This window comes from Cervus canadensis, chromosome 8 (assembly GCF_019320065.1).
Source record: "Cervus canadensis isolate Bull #8, Minnesota chromosome 8, ASM1932006v1, whole genome shotgun sequence".
NCBI classification, from domain to species: Eukaryota; Metazoa; Chordata; class Mammalia; order Artiodactyla; family Cervidae; genus Cervus; species Cervus canadensis.
Window position 1 is genome coordinate 23,717,311 of NC_057393.1, and position 23,139 is coordinate 23,740,449.

At 41.7% G+C, this 23,139-nt stretch overlaps 1 protein-coding gene across 4 annotated transcripts in view; it reads left to right on the top strand.

The window, feature by feature from the left end:
* Positions 1 to 18,690, top strand: part of SORCS1 (sortilin related VPS10 domain containing receptor 1) — a 570,351-nt gene extending 551,661 nt beyond the window's left edge. The window contains exons 25-27 of one of the 4 annotated variants that reach the window (XM_043476626.1): positions 13,406 to 13,511; positions 13,636 to 13,796; positions 15,593 to 18,690. In XM_043476626.1, coding sequence (XP_043332561.1) covers positions 13,406 to 13,511; positions 13,636 to 13,796; positions 15,593 to 15,657 — 332 coding nt within the window. In that variant the 3' untranslated portion in view covers positions 15,658 to 18,690. Of the gene's footprint in view, positions 1 to 13,405; positions 13,512 to 13,635; positions 13,797 to 15,312 lie in introns of all 4 variants that reach the window. The other 3 variants (XM_043476625.1, XM_043476628.1, XM_043476627.1) reach the window with 3 other exon arrangements.
* Positions 18,691 to 23,139: the final 4,449 nt, after the last annotated feature.

The following is a 23,139-nucleotide window of genomic DNA, read 5'->3' on the forward strand; positions in this document are numbered from 1 at the left end:
GAAGAGTTTGAGTAAGATAGGTGTTAGCTCTTCTCTAAATTTTTGGTAGAATTCAGCTGTGAAGCCATCTGGTCCTGGGCTTTTGTTTGCTGGAAGATTTCTGATTACAGTTTTTATTTCCTTGCTTGTGATGGATCTGTTAAGATCTTCTATTTCTTTCTGGTTCAGTTTTGGAAAGTTATACTTTTCCAAGAATTTGTCCATTTCTTCCAAGTTGTCCATTTTATTGACATAGAGCTGCTTGTAGTAGTCTCTTATGATCCTTTGTATTTCAGTGTTGTCTATTGTGATCTCTCCATTTTCATTTATAATTTTGTTAATTTGGTTCTTCTTCCTTTGTTTCTTAATGAGTCTTGCTAAGGATTTGTCAATTTTGTTTATTTTTTCAAAAAAAACAGCTTTTAGCTGTGTTGATTTTTGCTATGGTCTCTTTAGTTTCTTTTGCATTTATTTCTGCCCTAATTTTTAAGATTTCTTTCCTTCTGCTAACCCTGGGGTTCTTCATTTCTTCCTTCTCTAGTTGCTTTAGGTGTAGAGTTAAGTTATTTATTTAACTTTTTTCTTGTTTCTTGAGGTAAGCCTGTAATGCTATGAACCTTCCCCTTAGCACTGCTTTTACAGTGTCCCATAGATTTTGGGTTGTTCTGTTTTCATTTTCACTCGTTTCTATGCATATTTTGATTTTTGATTTCTTCTGTGATTTGTTGGTTATTCAGAAGTGTGTTATTTAGCCTCCATGTGTTTGAATTTTTAATAATTTTTTTCCTGTAATTGAGATCTAATCTTACTGCACTGTGGTCAGAAAAGATGACTGGAATGATTTCAATTTTTTTAATTTCCCAAGGCTAGATTTATGGCCCAGGATGTGATCTATTCTGGAGAAGGTTCCGTGTGCACTTGAGAAAAAGGTGAAATTGATTGTTTTGGGGTGAAATATCCTATAGATATCAATTAGGTCTAGCTGGTCCATTGTATCATTTAAAGTTTATGTTTCCTTGTTAACATTCTGTTTAGTTGATCTATCCATAGTTGTGAGTGGGGTATTAAAGTCTCCCACTATTATTGTGTTACTGTTAATTTCCCCTTTCATACTCGTTAGCATTTGCCTTACATATTGCGGTGCTCCTATGTTGGGTGCATATATATTTATAATTGTTATATCTTATTCTTGGATTGATCCTTTGATCATTATGTAGTGTCCTTCTTTGTCTCTTTTCACAGCCATTATTTTAAAGTCTATTTTATCTGATATGAGTATTGCGACTCCTGTTTTCTTTTGGTCTCCATTTTGTCTCTGCTTTTTAATGTGCTATCTAGGTTGGTCATAACTTTCCTTCCAAGGAGTAAGCGTCTCTTAATTTCATGGCTGCAATCATCATCTGAAGTGATTATGGAGCCCAAAAAAATAAAGTCTGACACTGTTTCCACTGTTTCCCCATCTATTTCCCATGAAGTGATGGGACCAGATGCCATGATCTTAGTTTTCTGAATGCTGAGTTTTAAGCCAGCTTTTTCACTCTTCTCTTTCACTTTCATCAAGAGGCTCTTTAGTTCTTCACTTTCTGCCATACGGGTGGTGTCATCTACATATCTGAGGTTATTGATATTTCTCCTGCCAATCTTGATTCCAGCTTGTGCTTCATTCAGCCTGGCATTTTGCATGATGTAATCTGCATATAAGATAAATAAGCAGGGTGACAAGATACAGCCTTTGACTATGTGGATTACAAAATCTGTGGAAAGTTCGTCAAGAGATGGGAATGCCAGACCACCTTACCTGCCTCCTGAGTAATCTGTATGCATGTCAAGAAGCAACGGTTAGAACTGGACATGGAACAACAGACTTGTCCAAATCAGGAAAGGAGTATGTTAAGGCTGTATAACCTGTAGAGATAGGTTCAAAATTCTTGCCTTCTCGGTTATCCTTTGGGTTCAGTGTGTTGGACTATGAACCGGTCTCCATGTCATGTTATAATGTGTGTGTGTGTGTTAGCCACTCAGTCATGTCTGACTGTGATCCTGTTGAACATAGCTGTCCAGGCTTCTCTGTCCATGGAATTTTCCTGGCAAGAATACTAGAGTGGTTTGCCATTCCTTTCTCCAGAAGGGATGTTTTAGTACCTCTTACCCATAATGGGGGATCCTTGCCTTCATTTAAATAGTAAGCATCCCAGGAAAACCCACCTCTGTGCTTTCCTTATGTCAGATATCTTTTTTAAGTTGTACGATAGTTGTTGATATGCATATTGTGGAAAATGGGTGAACTGAAGGAAAATTGGAGCTCTGTGAACGAGAAGTCCTAAAGACAGTGGGAGAGGGACTGACAGGAGAGATGTTCCTGAAAGATACAGAAGCAAATTTAACTTATCGGCCAGTATTTTACCAGAATAGTAAAATAAGGAGCAAAGCAAGCTCTGTCTCCCTTCATGACAGGGCTCAGGGTCTCAAACCTTAGATCACACTTCATTTACCTGATCAAACAAACCAGACCTTCTTCACATCTTTTGTGATGTCTCCCTTGAGTTCTTTCTTATCCATGTTTTTACCCTGGCCTTCTTTTTATTGATTGATTGATTCATTGATTTTCTCCTGTGTTTTAAGAGCTGTGATGTGTAATGTAGGGATGGTTTAGGGAGAGTTTTTCCAACAAGACTGCAGAACATTTGATGCCTGTAGCTAATTACAGCAGAACAAACCTGGACTGTTAACAGAATATCTCTAAAATGCCAATAGTTTTCTCATTGCTTCTGGTAACTTGGGATTTACCCAAGGGCACACAGTCCATTTCCGATTTATCATCTTACTTCTCCACATGACTCTGTGCCTCCCTGTGCAATGATTCCTTTAGAACTATGGTTTGTCCAGGGATATGAAATAAACTAGTACTCTTGCTCAATGTACACTGGCTCGATCTGGGGCCCAAATACTAGTTGCATGAAGCTTTCCTAATTCTAAATCAAGAGAATGAAAAGCATTGCATGTGCAAGAGTCAATAAAAATGAGCCTTTGTGCTGAGCAGGAGTTCACTCAAAGCAGAGAAAATAAACCTGCCAGGTTGAGGGGCTATGCTGAGCAGAAGCAAAACAAAGTATGGTTTATATGTAAACTAGTCCATAGTGTGACATGTTGTGGCATTTAGATACATACTCTCAAGTATTCCTAACTGGATATTAACTGAAGATATAATTATGAGCAAAGGAGAGAGGGATACAGTTCATGGAAATTAAATGTGTCATTATTTGATATGTCATTTATATTATACACTTTGTTCATCATCCATGCATGATGTGAGAAAACTCTCATTAACACATGTTTAGTTTACTGTTACAAAGTATGATACACATGATAAAGGAAAGAAGGGGCAGATGAAAGGATTTTCTAAGACCATAGGTCAACAGCCAATAATCTTTTCTTGTTTTACAGAGTATTTACCCATTTTATAAGGATTTCTCAATTTGAGTAGCAAGAGGTGGTCATTTATTTGATAGAGTTGGAAACCTAGAATCTCTTTTATAGTTGCCAAAGCAGATAAGTGTCATGGTCATGTTAGTTTGGTGCTAGTGTTCGTTGCTTAGTCATGGATGACTCTTTGCAGCCCCCTGGACTGTAATTCACCTGGCTCCTCTGCCCATGGAATTTTCCAGGCAAGAATACTGGAGTGGGTTGCCATTCCCTTCTCCAGGGGATCTTCCTCCCAGCCCAGGGATTGAACCCAGGTCTCCTGCATGGCAAGCATATTCTTTATGACACCGGAGAAGCAAGTGTCATAAAACAGTTAAGTGGTGGTGGTGGTTTAGTCACCAAGTCATGTCCAACTCTTGTGACCCCATGGACTATAGCCTGCCAGGCTTCTCTGTCCACAGGATTCTCCAGGCAGGAATACTGGAGTGGATTGCCATTTCCTTCTCCAAAACAGACAAGTAAAGAACCATAATAGGAAGCTAGGACTAGGAGGTGGAAACTCAGGTGAAGAGACCAGGGCCAGACTATGCTTTAAACTGTGAGCTTTAGTTTATCACCTTTTAGTAGATCGCCAGGTGAAGGGAATCTGCTGACAGGTAATAAACTAAAGTTTTAATTGCTGATACAAACCTCTCAAGCTACACCAAAGTCTGTAACTTTGTTCCTGTGAGGATCCATGGTCATAAATTAATTCAGCAATTATATTTGGGAATGGGGGTGGGGACAGGGAGCAGGGGATAGGGAGAAAGCAGCTTAAAAAACGTATTGTTTCTTCTTTGGTAGAAGAGATGAGGGCAGCGAAGACTAGAAGTTAATGCCTCAGCAAGCAAAAGGAAACACTACCTTTTTTTTGAGGACACAGAGCCTTCACTAGATGAATTCATATTAAATGACAACCAACAGCACTTCGGGATTTTGTGCATTTCACAGGAGTTATTTATTGGATAAATAAACTAAACCTTGAGAGATGAGACTTCTGTACAGTGGGACTGGAAAAGCTGGTGCTAACTGGTTCACTCAAAACATTTGGGATAAATATCTGCCTGTTCTGTGGCTGGAAAATCTCTTTATAGCTTAGGCTAGGCAATCCCTGCTATAAAATAGTTGTTCTTAAATTTGGCTGTGCGTCACAGTTTCAGAGGAAGCTTCATCAAAGTTGAGCTTCTTCAGGCCTCACTGTGCATTCCTGGAATCAGAATCCCAGGGATCTTTGGGAATCTGCCTTTGTAACAGGTTCCCCAAGAGATGTTTATGCAGACAGGTCTTTCACCAGTCTCAGCAGCTGCTCTTACAAGCATTCTTGCAGACAGAAATCTATCTGCATAACAAGGAAAGGTGCTCGTCTGTCTCCAGCAATAAATCTGATTTACAACTCAGGGCATCCACTCAAAACAGAGGCATGCATTAAAAAAATAATAATGAAAAAAAAAAGCCGTTGATATTAAGTGTAGGAGGAAATTAGTAATAAACATGAAAATCTAATTCCTTGGTATATATGGAGCCAATTTAATTGGCCAAATGGGTAGACAACGGTGGGAGTAAGGGGGAAAAAAATGAAGCCTGCCTCTGAATGTGGGATAGACTCTATCCGTAATCTAGATGGATGGCAAAGGCCAGCCAAGAGCTGTGACCGTGAAGCAGTTGAAAAATGATTAAAGCGTGAACCAGAATGTTAGTGGCAGAACAGCCATGGGTTTTATGAAAGTTAAACAAATGATATTATCTTGGTGTTATTAATGTGCTAGTGTGAACAGAAAGTGATACATCCACACCTCTCTGTATTTCTGCACATATTAGAGAATTAGGGTGCTCTTCCACTCTTAGCTTTGTGGTGAGGGTCACTTTTCTTCTGGGGTTTTGGATACTGATTGGTAAAAAAATGTAAAACCTTAATATTTCTCAAAGCCTCAAATCGCAGGTTGAAATTTTTAAAAATTTAATACCACATAACTGCCCTCAACCCCTCCTGTCTGTCTAGCAGTTGCCTTGTATAAGCTATTATGTTTAGGAAGCCTGTCCTTTGTCAAGGGTATGTGTGGGTTTTTAATAAAACTGTTATCTTGTGTTATCTTAGCCTCCATGGTTGCTGCTGACTGGTTCAATTTCTTTTTCAGGTGTAATGAAAAGATATTATCACAGAGATGTTAGAGAATTAATATTTCCCAGCTTCACTTACTACCTCTGGATACGTTATGAGTCAATGTGGGAGGGGATAAGGTACTCAGAATTTCCGTCTAGGTCAAGATACATCATATATTCTGCCCAACAATTTACGTTGAGAAAGACCCTTTCACTTGAAAACAGAATTAGCATGAGTCCAGAAGCTTTAGAAAATACAATATCATATAAGCCACATTGTTATATATGCAGATGCCAAATTGTGAAGTTGTGGAGCTCAGAACTGTAAAGTGAAATAGATGGTTACAATAACATTTTCCATTTAGGGATGAAATTAGCACTAGTGGAATTCTTCCACAACCAATAAATTTATCTGTCTCTTTAGTCTCTGGTTGCCTTATGATCTACACAGTTCTCATTTACAAGTCTTTTGTGAGTAAAGTTATGCTTGTAATACTGTTCCTTCCTTCTGTTTTTCCTCTCAAATAGTTTTTTTCCTCTACACATAATTAGGTTGTTTCACAGACATGTGGACACAGTGGTTTTTGGCAGTTATTAAGCTGTTGTGGTATTATGATAAGTAACAACAGGTGCTGAGATATTCAATATATCCCTTTCCCAAAGGTGACTAAATGAATGTGATACTTTCATAAATATACCAGGGACCAGCAATGAAGTGGTTCATTAGCTTCTGAAGATTCATAACCTTTTTTTCTCCTAAGATTTCCTGGGTCCATAGAAAGGCATGAAATGACTATAGGTTAACTGCCCTGAAGATGTACCCAAAATCTCCTGGGCAGAGAATGGTCAGATGAACAGTTTGGAAACAGTACAAACATGTGTCAGGTTGGAAATAAGCCACAGTTAAGATGCAGGAGATGCAGTTCCCTTTAGGGAAGGCCTTCCAGAGAAAATGGCACAACTAAAGAAGACAGGAGAATGCATACACAATACAGAGAATATACCAGAATCTAGGACAAGCTACCTGTTAGGCAGTAAGTTTCTTATACCTACAGGGACCAAGGCTGTCAGGCCATATCTGTTGTGTCTATTTAAGTTTTAATAGCAGTCCCTTTCCTTCTTAAAATGCCCTGGTTTAGAAAAGAACATTTATGGTCATCTTATTTATACCCTGGCACCTTGTCAGTAGGGACAAAAGTCCATATCAAGAATTGGATAATGTAGAGTCCAACAGTAAGAATTACTAATTGGATGTTCAAACCACTGAAAGAAAAGGGTTTTTGAAGAGAGAAGGAGTCAGTAAGCTATTGCTGTGTAACAAACCACCCCCAAATTCAGTGGCTTAACAGTAGCATTTATTATTGCATACAAGTCTGTGTATCAGCTTGGTGGTTCTTCTGATTTTGTTGGTACTCCCTGTGTGTCTGCAGTTAGCTGTGTATTGTTGTGTAGAGAGCTCTGCTGATCTTGACTGGGCTGCCCCTGTGTTGGGGTCGGCTGGTTGTGGGCTGCCCTAGAATAGCCTCAGTTGGGATAATTAAGCTCTGCTGCATGTGGTTTCTCGTACTTCAGTGGGCTTCCCTGGGCTTGCTCTCACATAGCAGTGACAGGATTCCAAGAGAGAAAGCAAAATTGTGTAAGACCTTGAAACTCACACTGTCACACCATCACTTATGTTGCATTCTATTGCCAAATCAAGTCCAGTGCTAGCCCAGATTCAAGGGGGTGAGGAAATGAATTTCACCTCTTGGTAAGAGAATCTTCATTCAAATAGCCTGCAGTTTGGGCACAGAAAGAAGTATAAAATTGATACAGTAGTGCAATCAACCTAAACGAGGCTGAGCACTCTCCTCGGGGAGATCTGAGATGCTTTTAGGTAGTTCAGAAAATTCTCCTGGAGTCATAACAGGATAGAGCTACTATTGTGATTAGGTTTGGATTTGTTGACGTTGTTCAGGTCACTCAGTCATGTCCAACTCTGTGCAACCCATGGACTGCAGCAACGCCAGGCTTCCCTGTCCTTCACTATATCCTGGAGTTTGTTCAAGCTCACGTCCATTGAGTTGGTGGCACCATCCAACCATCTCTTCGTCCCCGTCTGCCTTCAATCTTTCTCAGCCTCAGGGTCTTTTCCAATGAGTCGGCTCTTTGCATCAGGTGGCTGAAGTATTGGTGCTTCAGATTCACCATCAGTTCTTCCAGTGAATATTCAGGATTAATTTCTTTTAGGATTGACTGGTTTGATCTTGCAGTCCAAGGGACTCTCAAGAGTCTTCTCCAACACCACAGTTCAAAAGCATCAATTCTTCAGTGCTCAGCCTTCTTTATGGTCTAACTCTCACATCCATGTATGATTACTGGAAAAATCATAGCTTTGACTAGATGGACCTTTGTTGGCAAAGTAATGTCTCTGCTTTTTAATACTCTGTCTAGGTTTGTCATAGCTTTTCTTCCAAGGAGTAAGCGTCTTTTAATTTCATGGCTGCAGTCACCGTCTGCAGTGATTTTGGAGCCCAAGAAGATAAAGTCTGTCATTGTTTTCATTGTTTCCCCATCTATTTGCCATGAAGTGATGGGACTGGATGCCATGATCTTAGTTTTTTGAATGTTGAGTTTAAAGCCAGCTTTTTCAGTCTTCTCTTTTACCTTCATCAAGAGGCTCTTTAATTCCTCTTTGCTTTCTGCCATTAGGGTGATGTCACATGCATATATGAGGTTATTAATATTTCTCCTGACAATCTCACTTCCAGCTTGCGCTTCATCCAGCCCAGCATTTCTCATGATGTACTCTGCAGAGGAGTTAAATAACCAGGGTGACACTATACAGCCTTGACATACTCCTTTCCCAATTTCCAACCAGTCCATCGTTCCATGACTGGTCCTAACTGTTGCTTCTTGACCTGCATACAGGTTTCTCAGGAGGCAGGTAAGATGGTCTGGTATTCCCATTTCTTTAAGAATTTGCCACAGTTTGTTGTGATCCACACAGTCAAGGCTTTAGCATAGTCAATGAAGCAGAAGTAGATGTTTTTTCTGGAATTCTCTGGCTTTTTCTGTGATCCAACAGATCTTGGTCATTTGGTCTCTGGTTCCTCTGCCTTTTCTAAATCCAGGTTGTATATCTGAAAGTTCTTGGTTTAAACAACCGCTCAACTGTACTCATTTCACATGCTAGCAAGGTAATACTCAAAAATCCTCCAAGGTAGACTTCAACACTATGTGGACCAAGAACTTCTAGGTTTGAATTTGAACTGAAAGGAAGGGCTGTTAGAGAAATGAGGGTGCTCTGTCGTAAGGTCCCGTAAACCCTTCCTGTGAGCTAGATAAATTTTCTCCGTGCCAGTCCCATATGACTTTAATTTCTGGAAAAGAAATTTCAGGCCACATGGATTTTGTGATATTCAAAGCATGTATGTAAAGCCTGGCTTAGATCTGCTTTGGAGGCAAGAGAGGAAAAATCAAATCAAAGTTTGGCAAACTTGAACTTGCTTTTGTAACTCCTTGACAGCACTAACTTCTGGATCAGAAATGCAACATGAGTTCAAAATTCCAGGATCATAGAGCAGGTAGAAGATTTCCAAGAAAGTCCCTTTGGTAGAATGAGTATCGGTACAGACCACAGTAAGGATATTTGTGGAGCTCCACCGGGGTGATGCTGCCGTACTGTTGACTTTCAAACTGGGAAATAACCCAAAGGGGCAAGGCTGCAGCCGAGGGGATTAGGGATGCTCCAGATGAAGTATTCTCTAAAGCAAGTGTGTGGACCCAGGTCGGCAAAGGGCATGTGCTCCGTGCTCCGACAACTTTATGAACTCCTGTGGTGAAGTCATGTGAGTTTCCTTCCTGAAGGACTGCTGTGAACTTTCATATACTGAATCTCCAAGATGGGGAGTATCATATATACAGTTTCCCTAAATTATCTGGCCGTGAACTCTAGTCATCTTTCAGGGTTTGTCCTCTATAGAGTACACTTTTAGAAATAGAATAGCAATGATATAATGGTTTTAAAACCACTGGGCATGTACCATCTGCCAGACACCATATTAGCACTTTATAAATTCCATCTTATTTTATTCTCACCGCTTTCTAAAACAGGCACTAGTTTTATCTCCATTTTGCAGATGAGGAAACTAAGGTTCTGTTTTAAGTCATTTAGTGTGCCGGCAAGTGGCCAAGTAAGAATCTGATTGCAAAAAGGGACCATATCAGTTATTTCACCCTAAACTTAAGATTCTGAGTTCACTCTCCTATCATATACTCAAGCCTCAAGCTGTGACCTTATTCAGCACTCACTGTGTATGGATCACTTTTCACAAGAATTCTTGTTATTCCTGTAAGCACCGCTATTATCATAATCAGTCCGGGTCCTCATGAATAGAATGTAATAATTCAGTGCATTTCTGCAGGATTGCAGAACCGACATGTACCAGCACCAGCCTTACATCTGTCAAGTCACAGGCTCTACGTTTGTGTCCATGCTTTATGGTGTGTGTCAACTGTGGCAAATAAACCACTCAGCATTTGCCCCTTCTACCTTGTTAAGGCTGTAATTGGAGAGGGATTAATTTATGCTTATTGCAGACAGTAAGCTAAAGCTCATTTATCATGAGTGTTCATTCCTCAGCAGAACGCATACAAACCCACCTAGTGATGTTGGGCAAACTGTGACACGCATCTGCGGTTGTGTGGAGCAGCAGTAGCCCTGTGTTTATTCAGACACAGATCGGCAAGCAGGAGTGGCCCACGGAACACAGAGGGCCGCAGCCCTCAGCCTCTCACTGCTGCTGCCTGCTTCTTGCCGCGGAGCAGTGACTCGTGATGCAAAGATGCCTGGGGGAGCGCATGCATTTTAGATGTCAGGATACAGGAGCTCATTTTCCCAAAATAATGTGCTAATTTCTTAGCATTGTTAATGCCGCATACTTGTAGATGATGAGAGTGGGAATCATTTAGATTTGGAAGATTTCAGCTGGTGATGGGGAGATAGAGGAGGAGGAAGGGAAGAGAAGGGACACAGTCCATTTGTGTGTCTGCTTTCTGTGTCAGTGAGAACCTGGCGACAGCAATTTCCTCACTTGAGTTTTACATTTGTTTCAAATGCCAACCCTTTCAAGCAGCCTTAGTATTCTTCCTGGTTTCTCCATAACACTGATGTTCTGCTTGTACTGAAAGGGCATTCAGCTGGGAATCAGAGGTTCAGCTAAAACAGCTACTGGCCTTTACTCATCCTTATATTCCACAGCTTCTCCCTGGGCCTCCCTTAATTCCCTGTCAAATGTGGGGTTTGCATTAGAAGATTACCTTTAATTGCTTTCCAGTATTATTTCCAAAAGTGTTAGGATGGTATTGTGATAATGTCCAGAGAGAAATAGAGTGAGAGAGACTTTTATCTTTTAGAGTTACAGAGGAAATTATATAATAGCTGAGACTTGCTTCAACATAACCCAGTGTTGGGGTTGTGGGCACTGCACAGGGATAGAAATAAAATAGCACTGTCTTTGGGTTGATGGTTATTGAAGAGTGATGGATGCATGACAGCTCATTCTCTATGCACACTTATCACTGGTAAATTGTTGTTTAGTTGCTAGGTTGTATCTGACTCTTTTACAACCCTATAACTTGCCAGGCTCTTCTGTCTGTGCAGTTTCCCAGGCAAGAATGCTGGAGTGGGTTGCCATTTCCTTCTCCAGGGTATCTTCCTGACCCAGGGACTGAACCCATGTCTCCTGCATTGGCAGACAGATTCTTTACCACTGAGCCACCGCGGAAGCCCACCAGCCATAAATACACACATGCCTATGCATGTGCATATACATGTTATCAGAGTTTAAGACTGTATGATCTAGGATTCTAATTGGTCCTTTGAAAACATAAGACTACTCTGACCTTATCACTTGTTAATTTGCTTCATGTGCTTTACTTTTAGCCTTTATCCCCATTCTCAGAACTATCTTTTAAAATTCCAGTTATCTCCTGCTGAAATTAGCCCAGGGTTGAAGTATATAGAAAAGTGTGTATGTGTGTGTGTGTGTGTGTGTGTGTGAAAGAGAGAGAGAGAGAGAGAGAGAGAAGAAGGACTTTAAGTCTTAGTTCTTTCATTTACTAGTCCTGAGTCCTTTGGAGCAACATTAACCAGTGAGGCCGTCACTGTTCCTGTCTGTCTGGTAGAGATCACCACCCTGCCCTCCACAGTGAAATTCAGTTGCAGTAATGTCTGTGACAAATGGAAGGTATTCTTTCCCCACTGACCTTCTACCCATCATGATGTGAGTGTTGAAGTATTCCCAGACCCCTTTGCCCTGCATTTGCCTAAGTAAATGGAAGAGACCTTTATTTTTCAGTTTCGAGCCAAAAACGCATTTGCCTTGGGCGTTCTGTTCAGTGAACCCCTCCTGTCTCCTCACACACACATTTCACGGCTTAAGTGCTGCTTGACTTAGGGAGGAGAATCATAAAGGTTGCTTCATTTTAACCCTTCCTGAAAGCTAATTCTACGAAAACAATAAACCTATTTTCTGAGAAAGAGGGCTTGATTTGTGTTTTTTGCCAAAACTGGTATATGGAGTTTCCAGTCATAGTTACTGCACACCTGGGATGTAATCGTTGAATAACCAGACAGAGCAGAAGCAGCTTGGGTCTTGTTCGAAACCATCAGCATTGCAGACACCTATCCTGAAGTTTCGTATCTGGGGGACCAGAACGTTGTGCTCTTGGCTCTCAACAGAAAAGAGCCACAGAAAATGGTGCTTAAAGGTCACCTGCGTTCCTGGATATTGGGCTTTGCTTAAATTGACAGAAGGTAAAGGTCAGCGTCCAGGCTTCTAAGGGGTATGCGTGGTTTGCCTTTTATGCTGGAGCTATGCTATGTTTGCAAAATGTCAGTGTTTGAGAGGGTGGAAATTAATTGCAAAGTCATTAAAGTACAGCAGGCTGAGCCTGGGCTAGAGAAGGGGGGTTTAGAGATGGAGAGAGATGCTCCCCAGAGCTGCACTCTAGGAGTGAGGTCAGGGAGGGAGAATCTTTCATGGATGCCAAGGCATCTGTTCGGTCCAAGAGGAGGACTCACTGCCTCTGAGAGGCTGGCGCCTCCTGGCACGAGCTGTCTGGACTTTGGCAAGTTACAGAGACAACACCGGATTCCACATCTTTCCTCCCGCATCAGAGCAGCTGCCCTTGTAAAATATTCACTTAGCCATCAGTTTCCTATGTGTAAAAAATATAAGCAACCAGTTCTCTCACATGACAACTGCTGGGATAGGAGTGAGAGGGGTTGGATAATTCATGAAAGTATTCCTGCTGGTAGTGTTTCTGGTTTTCTGCATTACTTAGTGGGAAAAGCTCGCATTCAGAGTATAGAAAAATTTAACATTTATATTATAAATATTTATTCAAAGCAATAATAGCAGTAGCAAGAAAAGCTAAGACTCATAAAGGGCTTACTATGTGCCTAGCAATGTTATCCATGCTTTACATACATCGATTCATTTAATCCTCACAAAAACCCAATGAGACATGTACTTTTATTTTCAGCTCCCCCCATCAGGCATGGAAAGGTGAAGTAACTTGCCCAGCAGCTTATAACCAGCATGTGGTGGGGCAGGCCTTGGACCTAAGCAGTCCGACTCCACAGTCTGTGCTTGAAATCGTTCCACTGCACTTCTTGAACAGGCCGGTTGGAGGGTTCTAGGGCCTGGGACGGGCTCAGATGCACCCACATGTCCGGCCGTGTGAGGTACACCTTGTGTGCACGTCCCACGCGGCATCGTGGAACGCACCATGCCTCCGTGTGAACAGCCCAAGCCTGTCACAGAGTCACGCCCAGCCCCCTGCTCGCCGGTGACTATGCCTTGCTTTTCCCTCCTAGCCCCGCTGGTGGACCTCACTCCAACCCACAGCGGCTCCGCCATGCTGATGCTGCTGTCCGTGGTGTTTGTGGGGCTGGCGGTGTTCGTCATCTACAAGTTCAAAAGGTGCGTGTCCCCCTCCACAATCTCCCTCCCTCCCTCCTCCTTCTCCCCGACAGGTTCAGAAGCCTTTGTGGCTGTGATGTACACGTCCCGTGCGCAGCAGTGATGATTTCTGTTAATGTTTTAGGAAGATCCCGGGGATTAATGTTTATGCCCAGATGCAGAATGAGAAAGAACGAGAGATGGTCAGTCGAGTCAGTCACCCTGAAAGCAGGCCCTATGTCCCTCAGACTGAACTCAGGCGGCCTGGCCAGCTGATAGATGAGAAGGTGGAGTCCCAGCTCATAGGTAAATGATTCCTGGTAGCCCTCAGCTCTTCAGCCTGAGTAGTCAATGACTGGCTCTCTTCTAACCCCTCTCTGGCTTGACGTAACCACTTTCTATGCTCTAACATCCCTGAGAGAAACAGCTAAGATGCCTCTTTCCCCGCTTCCTTCCTTTAGAAAAGAGAGAGAGAAAAAAAAAGCTTTCTCGCTCCTGTCTAGTTTTTTCTCTTCTGAGTTTATTCCTTTTTTTGCAAAAATGCTTGCTGAAACATTGGGCTTCAAGTGTTCATGGGCAAAGAGCAGAGTATGTGCTCTAAGAGTATATGAGAGGGACAGAGCTTAGAGGCTAGAGCTGCTGATCCTAGAGGGCTGGGAAGGTTTTGGGAGCCAGGGTTTATAACGACCAGAGCAAGCCCCGGCACCCTCAGCTGGAGACAGTTCTAAGGATGGCAGACTGCTCCAAAACACATGTAGAAGGAAGACTTATCACCCTGGGTTTTTTTTTTTTTTCTTTTAATCTAGCTTTAATCTAAAACTGTCCCCCAGGAAACATGGAACCTAAGAATTCTGAGGACAAGAGCCATCAAGTTGGCAGGACATGTCAGGAGTGAAGTTTCCTGGAGAGAGCACTGGAGGGTTAGATGGTTCTAGGGCAGCTGGCAGATTTCTTCCTCCTTTTCACCTGTGCCCTACCAGAAGTCTGAAAAGGGATTTCAACATAATTCAGTAGGGCTCACACTGCCTGGAAAGAAAGCATGGGAATCCTACAGCTAGGTGTAGAAAGTCTCAGGGTAATTGCTATATTCTGCTATTTATTGTAGAGGACATTTCCCAGGAAATTAGATAAATCCGTGGAGCCACCATTGTGATCCATTTCTCTCTTAGTCTTCTGCTGTCTGGTGGCGGTAGAGTGGAAGCTGTAAATGTTCCCATTTAGACCCTGCATTGCTGACACTGATGGATACATTGTTATGTAAGCATTCATGCTTTACTCTGATGTGATAATGCCAAACCACCTAGAAGGTCCTTACCTAGGACTGTTAATCTGAAACCTGGAAAAGAAAGAAAAAAAAAAGTGCTTAGAGGGAAACAGCATCCTCTCTTTAAACGAGTCCGGGAAAGTTCTGTGGCTGTATTAAGGGGAAATTTAAATGTGCTGCCTGGCTTGTATGGGAGGTAATAATAACAACAGCCCCCACATCTGGTGTCCAGTTTTCACAGCATGCTTCCTTTTATTCCGGGAGACAAGGTGATAAATGCGTAATTGCTTTGGGTTAAAAAGAAAAAGGTTTTTTGGTCTTCAAGTCCAGAGAAGCTTTCACCCTGTCTATTTATTTCTAAAGCTTCTAAGTGCATTTTTGTGGGTCGTTTGGTTTTCAATCCCATTTCCACGGGGTGTGAAGGGTAGGCACTGTTTGCTTTATTAAAGTAGCAATCCCTCCTTCATCAGGAACAGCTCCCAGTGCAGTTTCAACTTGTCTGACACCTTTCCATTTCCAGTGTCATTAAATGAGTAAGTGTTACACGTTTTCTCTTAGGAGAGTAGCTTTACCCTCCCCTCCCTCCCCTTCTACTCAACCCGGTGACTCATCTCTCCGATTGCAAAGAGCAAGACACGCCACTCCACCTTCAACGCCAAAGCGGGGATCGACTGGGGCCCAGTTTGCCATTTAAGGAAAACCCCCAAAGGCTACAGGCGACCTGCTGATCAGGAAAGAATTTCGCTCTTGTCAAGTGCATCCTCTCCATGACCACTAACTTTGTGTTTTGTTTTTTTTTTTTTTCCCCCCTTTGTTGTTCTGTTTCCTATCTTGCCAGGAAGTATTTCCATAGTTGCTGAGAATCAAAGCACAAAAGAAATCCCTACCTATGTAAATGTTTGACTGGAGGACGCCAGTAAAAACAAAAACAAACAAATAAAATAAAAACAATCAAAATCCCAACAGACAAACAAACACTCACTGCATCGGGACTTTTTAATTCTTCAGACACAACAAGGGTTTTTAGCTTTAAGCCTGTGCATGTGGACAGTACCTTGAGAACATGCTTGGAGGGGCAGTGTACAGGTGCTCTATTTTAATGGAAAAAACACTCCCCTCCCCCTTTCTTCTTCTCTCTCTCTTTTTCTGATCGGTCGTGTTTGTAGAAAATTCCTAACATATATAGGCCAAGGAAATCTGCATGTATTTTTGGAAATATTCTTGGCTCTAGATTTAACAGCTCTTTTAGCACTATAGGCTGATGGGTGGATTAGCCACCCCGGCTCTTTTCATAAGACACAAAGACATGCACAGGAGTTCAGAACCCTGAGCTGTTTCTCTGTTCCACTTTCCTGGTTGCTATTTTCCCCGTCTCAGTTATCTTGGGGAGCTCTGTTGGCTGGCAGTGGTCACAAGGTGGCCTTCTCCATTCTGAGTGGCCGTAGGGACAAAGAAGGAACTGCAGGTTCCATGGATGCAGGCAGAATAGGGAAGGAAGGAAGGAAAGAAAGAAGGCAGGGGGCAAACGTGTCAAAAGTGGACCTGGGTTTCCCGTTCCCCCTTCCAATCATGACGACTTCTCCTCTAGTTTTCCCGACTCCTGACCTGTGTAGGAAACAGGATCCCAGCTAGCCACGTTCTGACCTTCCCATTCGTCTGCTCTCCATGTGTGGTCCCGACCTGTCAATGCCTTTGTATCTCTTCCTTCCAGTCCCCAACTTATCCTACAACAGCTCCTGCCTTTTCTTCCCAAACACGTTGCTAGATTCTGGACTCTCATCCTGATGTTCCTTAAAAACTGACCTCGCCTCTGCCAACCCTGCCTCCACCACCCAAAGTTTCTGATCTCTGTGTCAGCTTTGCACATGCCCACGCATGCAGCCTCCATATACATCCTGCCCTGCAGGGGTCAGCTTCACGTTTTTTTTTTGTTTTGTTTTTTTGTCTCCTCCTGTAGAACCTGTCTTTTCTAAATACCCTCGCCTTTCCCCACCTGGAAACACATAATGTGTATGAAAGAGTTGAGATATGCAAAGCAATTCAAACCTGGCCCATGTACCTTAGAAAAGAAAGTGTATGACTGAATGGTGGTTTTTCCTCACAGCTTAACAAATATCTCCTGCAGTCAGATTCCAGAAGATTCTTGTGAGAAATGTTCTGCATGTGTTACTGTGTGGCAGGGCAATTTCCTCCTGTGATGGTTGCTATTACCCAGTATTTCTTCTCTTACAGTAGAGTGAAATTATTTGTAAAATAAAACCGATGTTAAGCAGAAGAAGAACCTAGTTAATGGATTTAATGTTTAAGAGTGTCAAAAAGTCTAAGAATATATGGAGGTCTTGTCATATTGGGATGGGATTGTGATTATGTAGGATGACCCTAGACTTCTTACATGTGTGCTCTCTGCCCGGTGAGTCTCATAGTATCAGCAAAGGACAATTTAATAAGCGTAAAGGGGTGGAGTTAGCAGACTCAAGCAGATTGGCTCAAAGCAGGAAGGAATCCCCGTTCTCCCAGGGCCATCAGGAAAGAAGGTCCAGAGAGAGTGGGAAACAAAAGTATGTCCAACAGCAGCCCTTGAAGTATTATGGATTGGATAGAGCCCACTCTAAAATATAAGAGAAAGGACAATGGCAGTATCCTAGAGATCCTGATGATCCCTGCCTTTGTGTAGCTCAAGTAGAGAAGAGTAGCAAAGCTTCACTCAGAAGTTAATCAAGCAGAAGAGTTTATGGTTGAAGATGCTTGGTATGAATCTGGGAAACAGATTATGCCTGAGGCCGCCATCTATTTGTAGAACTCAATTGATCCCCACCAACCTGCCAGGCTTCCTATCCCATAGGAAATATCTTCACTGATCCTCTTCGGTTGGAGCCTCCCAAATTTAATCTGGAAGACAGTGTTTGGAAACCAAACGAGGCTCATTCACAACAGAACAGGGCGTCATCAGAGCTGCAATTCAATTAATTTTAATTGGAAAACTATGAAAAAAGGAGTAATACTCAATCTAGCACAGTGCCTTGCTTAGAACAGGTATTAAGAAAATTATATGTTGCAAGAATAAATGAATACACGAGAAGACATAGGGAAGAATGGGCTTGTAAGTCCTCGTCTAACAGAGGTGGAGATGAGATGCCTGGCATTTTGGAAAGTGATCACAGATGGCCAGTTCTAGGTTCAGCATCTCCAAGGTCCTCATGTTCCTCTCCTTAGAGCTCCCTCCCACCTACAGGAGACTGGTGAGGCAAAGTATATTGCTCAGAGGGGATCTTATGGTTCATATGGTCTAGCTCCATGGTTCTCAAAGTGTCATACACAGAGACCAGCAGTATCAGTGTCACATCAGACTTGTTAGAAATGCAGATTTTATGTCCCCTTAACCTCAGATTTACTGAATTAGAAACTGCAGAGTTGGGGCCCAGAAGACTGTTTTTACAAGCTCTTCAAGTGGTTCTGAAATACACTAAAGTTTGAGAACCTTCGTGGGAGGCCACACCAGCTCAATCCCAAAGAGAAGGCAGTGATGAGAGCCTACCAATGGGAGGGACCCAAGTGCCTACCTACTCACTAACAGCAGGTACAAACATATTGAGGAGTTTGGTGGGCTCAAGGCCAGAGGAATGGGTAGGGAGGGATGGGTGGGAAAGGTAAGATTCAGGGCAAACTGCAAATCTTATATTGAAGCATTTTCCAAAATCCCAGAGGGCAAACTGCGCATGCTCCACTCTGAACTACCCAACCAACGTTTCCTCCTTTGCCTTATTTTTAATTGGATTCACTCTCCAAAATGCAGAGTTTGCTTTGCTTTTTTTCAGAAGTTCCAAACAGCAACTTTGAGAGCAATGGGGTGCTTGGCAGCTGTTCTGTGTTTTCCAGGATTCCAACTGAGCATTGAAATTCCCTCATTTGCCAACTTATTTTTATAGGAAGCCAATTTAAAAAAAAAAAAAAAAGAAAGTTTTCTTATAGTATTGGAACTACTTCTAATTTTAAAATGACTTTTTTGATGTATTTTTTGTTAAATACTATGTAGTGTAATGTATAATTGCTCTTGTTTATTGCTTTTACAATCATATTTATTAAACAGATAATGTCTCTAAAATCTATGCCTCAAAGTGTTTCTTTTATTCCAAACCTCAGTGTTCAGTCCAGATATAGAAACGCTAAATCTATAGGGTTTCATAAAGGCTAAATGCATGAGAGTTTAGTAAGCACCACAGGTTTGAGGGCTTTGCGTTTGGGGGGGTTTTGGTTTTTGCTGTTGAAGTAGGATATATAGTCTATTGCTTGAATTCTACCTGCATTTCAGTTGACTGTATAATGTCTGTTGCTTTACTATTGCTTTATTCTATTTAAAAATCACCCCAAGCTGGTTACATTGGAATGAGTGCCATTCTTACGTTTTGTTCCTTTAAAATGAGAAATTATTGATATGGAACAAACTCATTCAAATTTGTTCAGAGGCTTGTAGATACTGAAAGACCAAACCTGCATGTAATAGACTGAAATTTGGGGAGAGGGTGCTAGAGTAATTATGACTTTGCTACAGAAATCAGGACAATGGGGGTTTCCTCCCAGCTCCACCAGCTGTGGGACCTTGAGCGGAGCTTTAGTGTCCTCATGTGGATAATTTGCAGAAAAAGGACACCTCCCAGAACTGTATTCTGAGTGGGCGAGTCATGTCCAAGAGTTCCAAATAGCTGACTTAAACTTGGTGGAAAATAAAGAAGTGGACTGGATCCAAATCCGTTTGGCCTCGTGGTGTGTTTTCTCGGTCAGCGTTTTGTACTTGTGTTTGATTGAAACATTTGTGCAGACACAAAGCCCTCAAAAGCCTTTTCAAAGACCTGCCAGGCTCAGAATGGCATTGCCTCATTAGAACGGTCTCAGCATGCATGGGAATTTCTCTTGTTTTTCGGGTGGACTTTCACCTTTCCTTTAACACAGACTACACTTTCCTTCTGACCCCGCATTATTTTCCAGGCCTATACTGTTTTTCTCCATCATGAGCAGCGTAACTCCTGTCACTGAGGGTGAAAGTGAAAGTCGCTCAGTTGTGTCCGACTCTTTGTGACCCCATGGACAGTCCATGGAATTCTCCAGGCCAGAATACTGGAGTGGGTAGCCTTTCCCTTCTCCAGGGCATCTTCCCAACCCAGAAATTGAACCCAGGTCTCCCGCATTGCAGGCGGATTCTTTACCAGCTGAGCTAGAATTCATAGTATGTCCCTGAGGGTTCAGGCAGTCAAACAAAAGTCATCCCTGGAGATTTCAGACAGAGAGGATTTAATACAGGAAATCTGTTGCTTGAGTAACTGAAGAGCCAGGATGCCAAATAGGGGAAGGTGAAGCAACTCCAAGATAAACATCAACAGGAGGCCTCTATCTTCCCTGGGCAGGAAAGACAAAGAGATCCCCAGAGCCCAGGACCAGGACCACCAGATGGAAGCTGAAGTCATGGAGGACGTGTCTGGAAGAAACTGGGGCCACAGAGGAGACACAGCGTTTGCCAGCACTGCTGCCCAGCAGAGGAGAGGGAGTGGGGGAGCTTGCTCTGGGCCTCCCGTCTCCCGCCAATGTGTCCCACTAGCTAAACCCAGCCACACACAAGGCAGTGGGCAGTGGAACCCGGAAAACAGTTTTCTGAGTTACTAAGTAGACAAAGGAGGAGTGGGAAGTGGACTTGAGAAACACAGATGGATAATTGGCACTGTGCTTGTTTCAAGTTCTGCCCACTTCAAATCCAACAAATCTCCTTCCACCCAAAGGTACTTACTAAATAGTTGGTGCTCCCTTCTCTATGCCATTCTTTCACATATAAGCCTTTAAACAACACATACTTAAAATGTGGCATTATGTTTATGTATGTCCTTTTATACTTTTCTCACCAAGTTCTATGCTCATTTAGGGGAGAATCTTCTATTTTTCATTTCACCCCTTCAGCCTGTAGCTGACAGCACTGGACATCACCATTAGGGGGCACTAGATAAATGTTTGCTGAAACTCAACCTTGGATTTTGAGTTTGGTGTTGCAAGTCCATTTCATTTAGCAAAGACCTCTGAGATGCCTTCCTGGGTCAGACTCCCCTACCCAGGTAGCACCTCCAATTACATGTTCGGTTGGTGTTTGTCAAGCATCAACACATCCTTGCTCTTCGTCTCTGATACCACTCAAGCTGCTGTATTCAGGGAGCTATTCTTACGTATTAATGTAAGAAAAATAATTGCAGTTTAGGGGAAAAAAAACTCCCTAAAATGGAGCATGAAAAACAAAGGCCTAAGTCTGGTTTCTGAACCCTTATGAAATTTGTTTTCTACTTCTTAGGTGTTAATGGTATTTTGAAAAAGAGAGTTAGGCTTACTCTTTCATAATGGGGGAATCCCAAATTAATTCCAGATGATCATGTATAAGGAAATAGCTGTTATAGTTTTCATGTTAAACGCACGAAAAAGGACCTTTTGTTTACAAAATACAAATAATTGTTAATCCATTTGTGGTGCAGACTTTTTAGGTAGTTATAATACAGCTGTGAACAAAGCTGATAATGTGTCTGCCTTTATGGGGATATATTCTAATAGGGGCAAATAAGAAAATTTAATATAACATGTATGATGTTATCCTCTATATAATTTAGAGATATTTATAGGTAAATATGTAACAGGGAGCAGAGTGACTGGGGATGGGAGAGGAGGAAGTTGGTCCCTGGCTTCTCTGAGATCTGAAAGCTGAAAAGGAGCTAGTCATTCAGAGACATCATTAAATGGTTAAGAAATACACAAATATAACACTTATCTTAAAGAGGACCTGACATTTGCTTGTGAAAGTGGCCACTGGAGTACTGGTACCTTGTGGTATTTTAAAGGTGTAGAAGGAGTGATCGGAAATCCAGTAGAAGATTGTGCTACCAAATGGATGGCATGTCTCTTAACACAAGAGGCAGATGGAGGCCACTGGTAGGTGTATGTATATGTTAAAAGTAGTTTGGATATACTGGTAAAAGGAAGAAGTCTCACTTGACAGCAAAGGGGAAAGATAAGAAATACACCAGTTCTCCTTTCCTCCCCCTCAGCATTAGCCTAAGGACTTCTGCTGTGGAGACCGGCAGCCACCTCACCCTGCAGACTTTAGAACATCACCCACTTTCTAGCAGCCACAACTGATATTTAGAAATATGATTTTGGCCCCAATGTTCAGTTGTTGCCAAAGAGTTGCCAAAACTCTTTGTTAAAGAAGATGATAGTGTGAAAAGGTATGAAGGGTGTTTATAAGGTACCCCATGAAAAGTGAAACCGATTGTGATTGTTGTTTAGTCTCTCAGTCACGTCCAACTCTTTGTGACCCCATGGACTGCAGCATACCAGGTTTCCCTGTCTTTCACCATGCCCTAGAGTTTACTCAAACTCATGTCCATCGACTCAGTGATGCCATCCAGCCATCCAACCATCTCATCCTCTGTTGCCCCCTTCTCCTCTTGCCCTCAATCTTTCCCAGCATCAGGGTCTTTTCCAGTGACTCAGCTCTTTGCATCAGGTGGCCAAAGTACTGGAGCTTCAGCTTCAGTATCAGTCCTTCCAGTGAATATTCAGGTTTGATTTCCTTTAGGATTAACTGGCTTGGTCTCCTTGCAGTCCAAGGGACTCTCAAAAATTTTTTTCCGACACCACAGTCCGAAAGCATCAATTCTTGAGTTATCTAGATAATACACACACTCTGTGAACAATAATATTTCAAAAGATGCATCTGGAGATGTCCTGATGAAAGCTTTCTGCCCATGTAAACATTAAAAAGAACTCAGTAGACAGTATTTTTAAATTAACTATTTAACAATAATACATAGTGTATACTTACATAATAAAGTAAAATGTTTCAGTAAGTTGTTTTTTCTAAATAATATTTAATAGCCTGAGAAAATTCTCAGGCAATGTTAAGAGAAAGCAGAATTTAAGACTTCATGTAGTGTGAAAATAGCTTCTACAAAAAATTAGGGGCAGACCGTCAGATTGACATATAGTATTACTGGTAATTTCTAACATAAAATGCCAGGTTTTTAAAAATCCTCCTACATCTTTATATATTTGCTATATTTTTCTAAAATGAACATATGTTACTCATATGGTCATAAAAATACTATTTTAAATAAAATATATAAGAAATATAGAATAGATCTAAAATATATTTATTACACTAATTATGTAATTATTATGAATAGTTCTACATATAATATAATATGTGAAGTTTATCAAAAAATTCAAAATTGTTGGCAATGTATACTTAAATATCTTTAGTAAATTAAGAATAACTTCTCTAGGTAAAAAATACTTTTTGTTTCATTTTTGTCAATTTGTATTTACATTGAGATGAAAATATTTTGCTATTATGATACT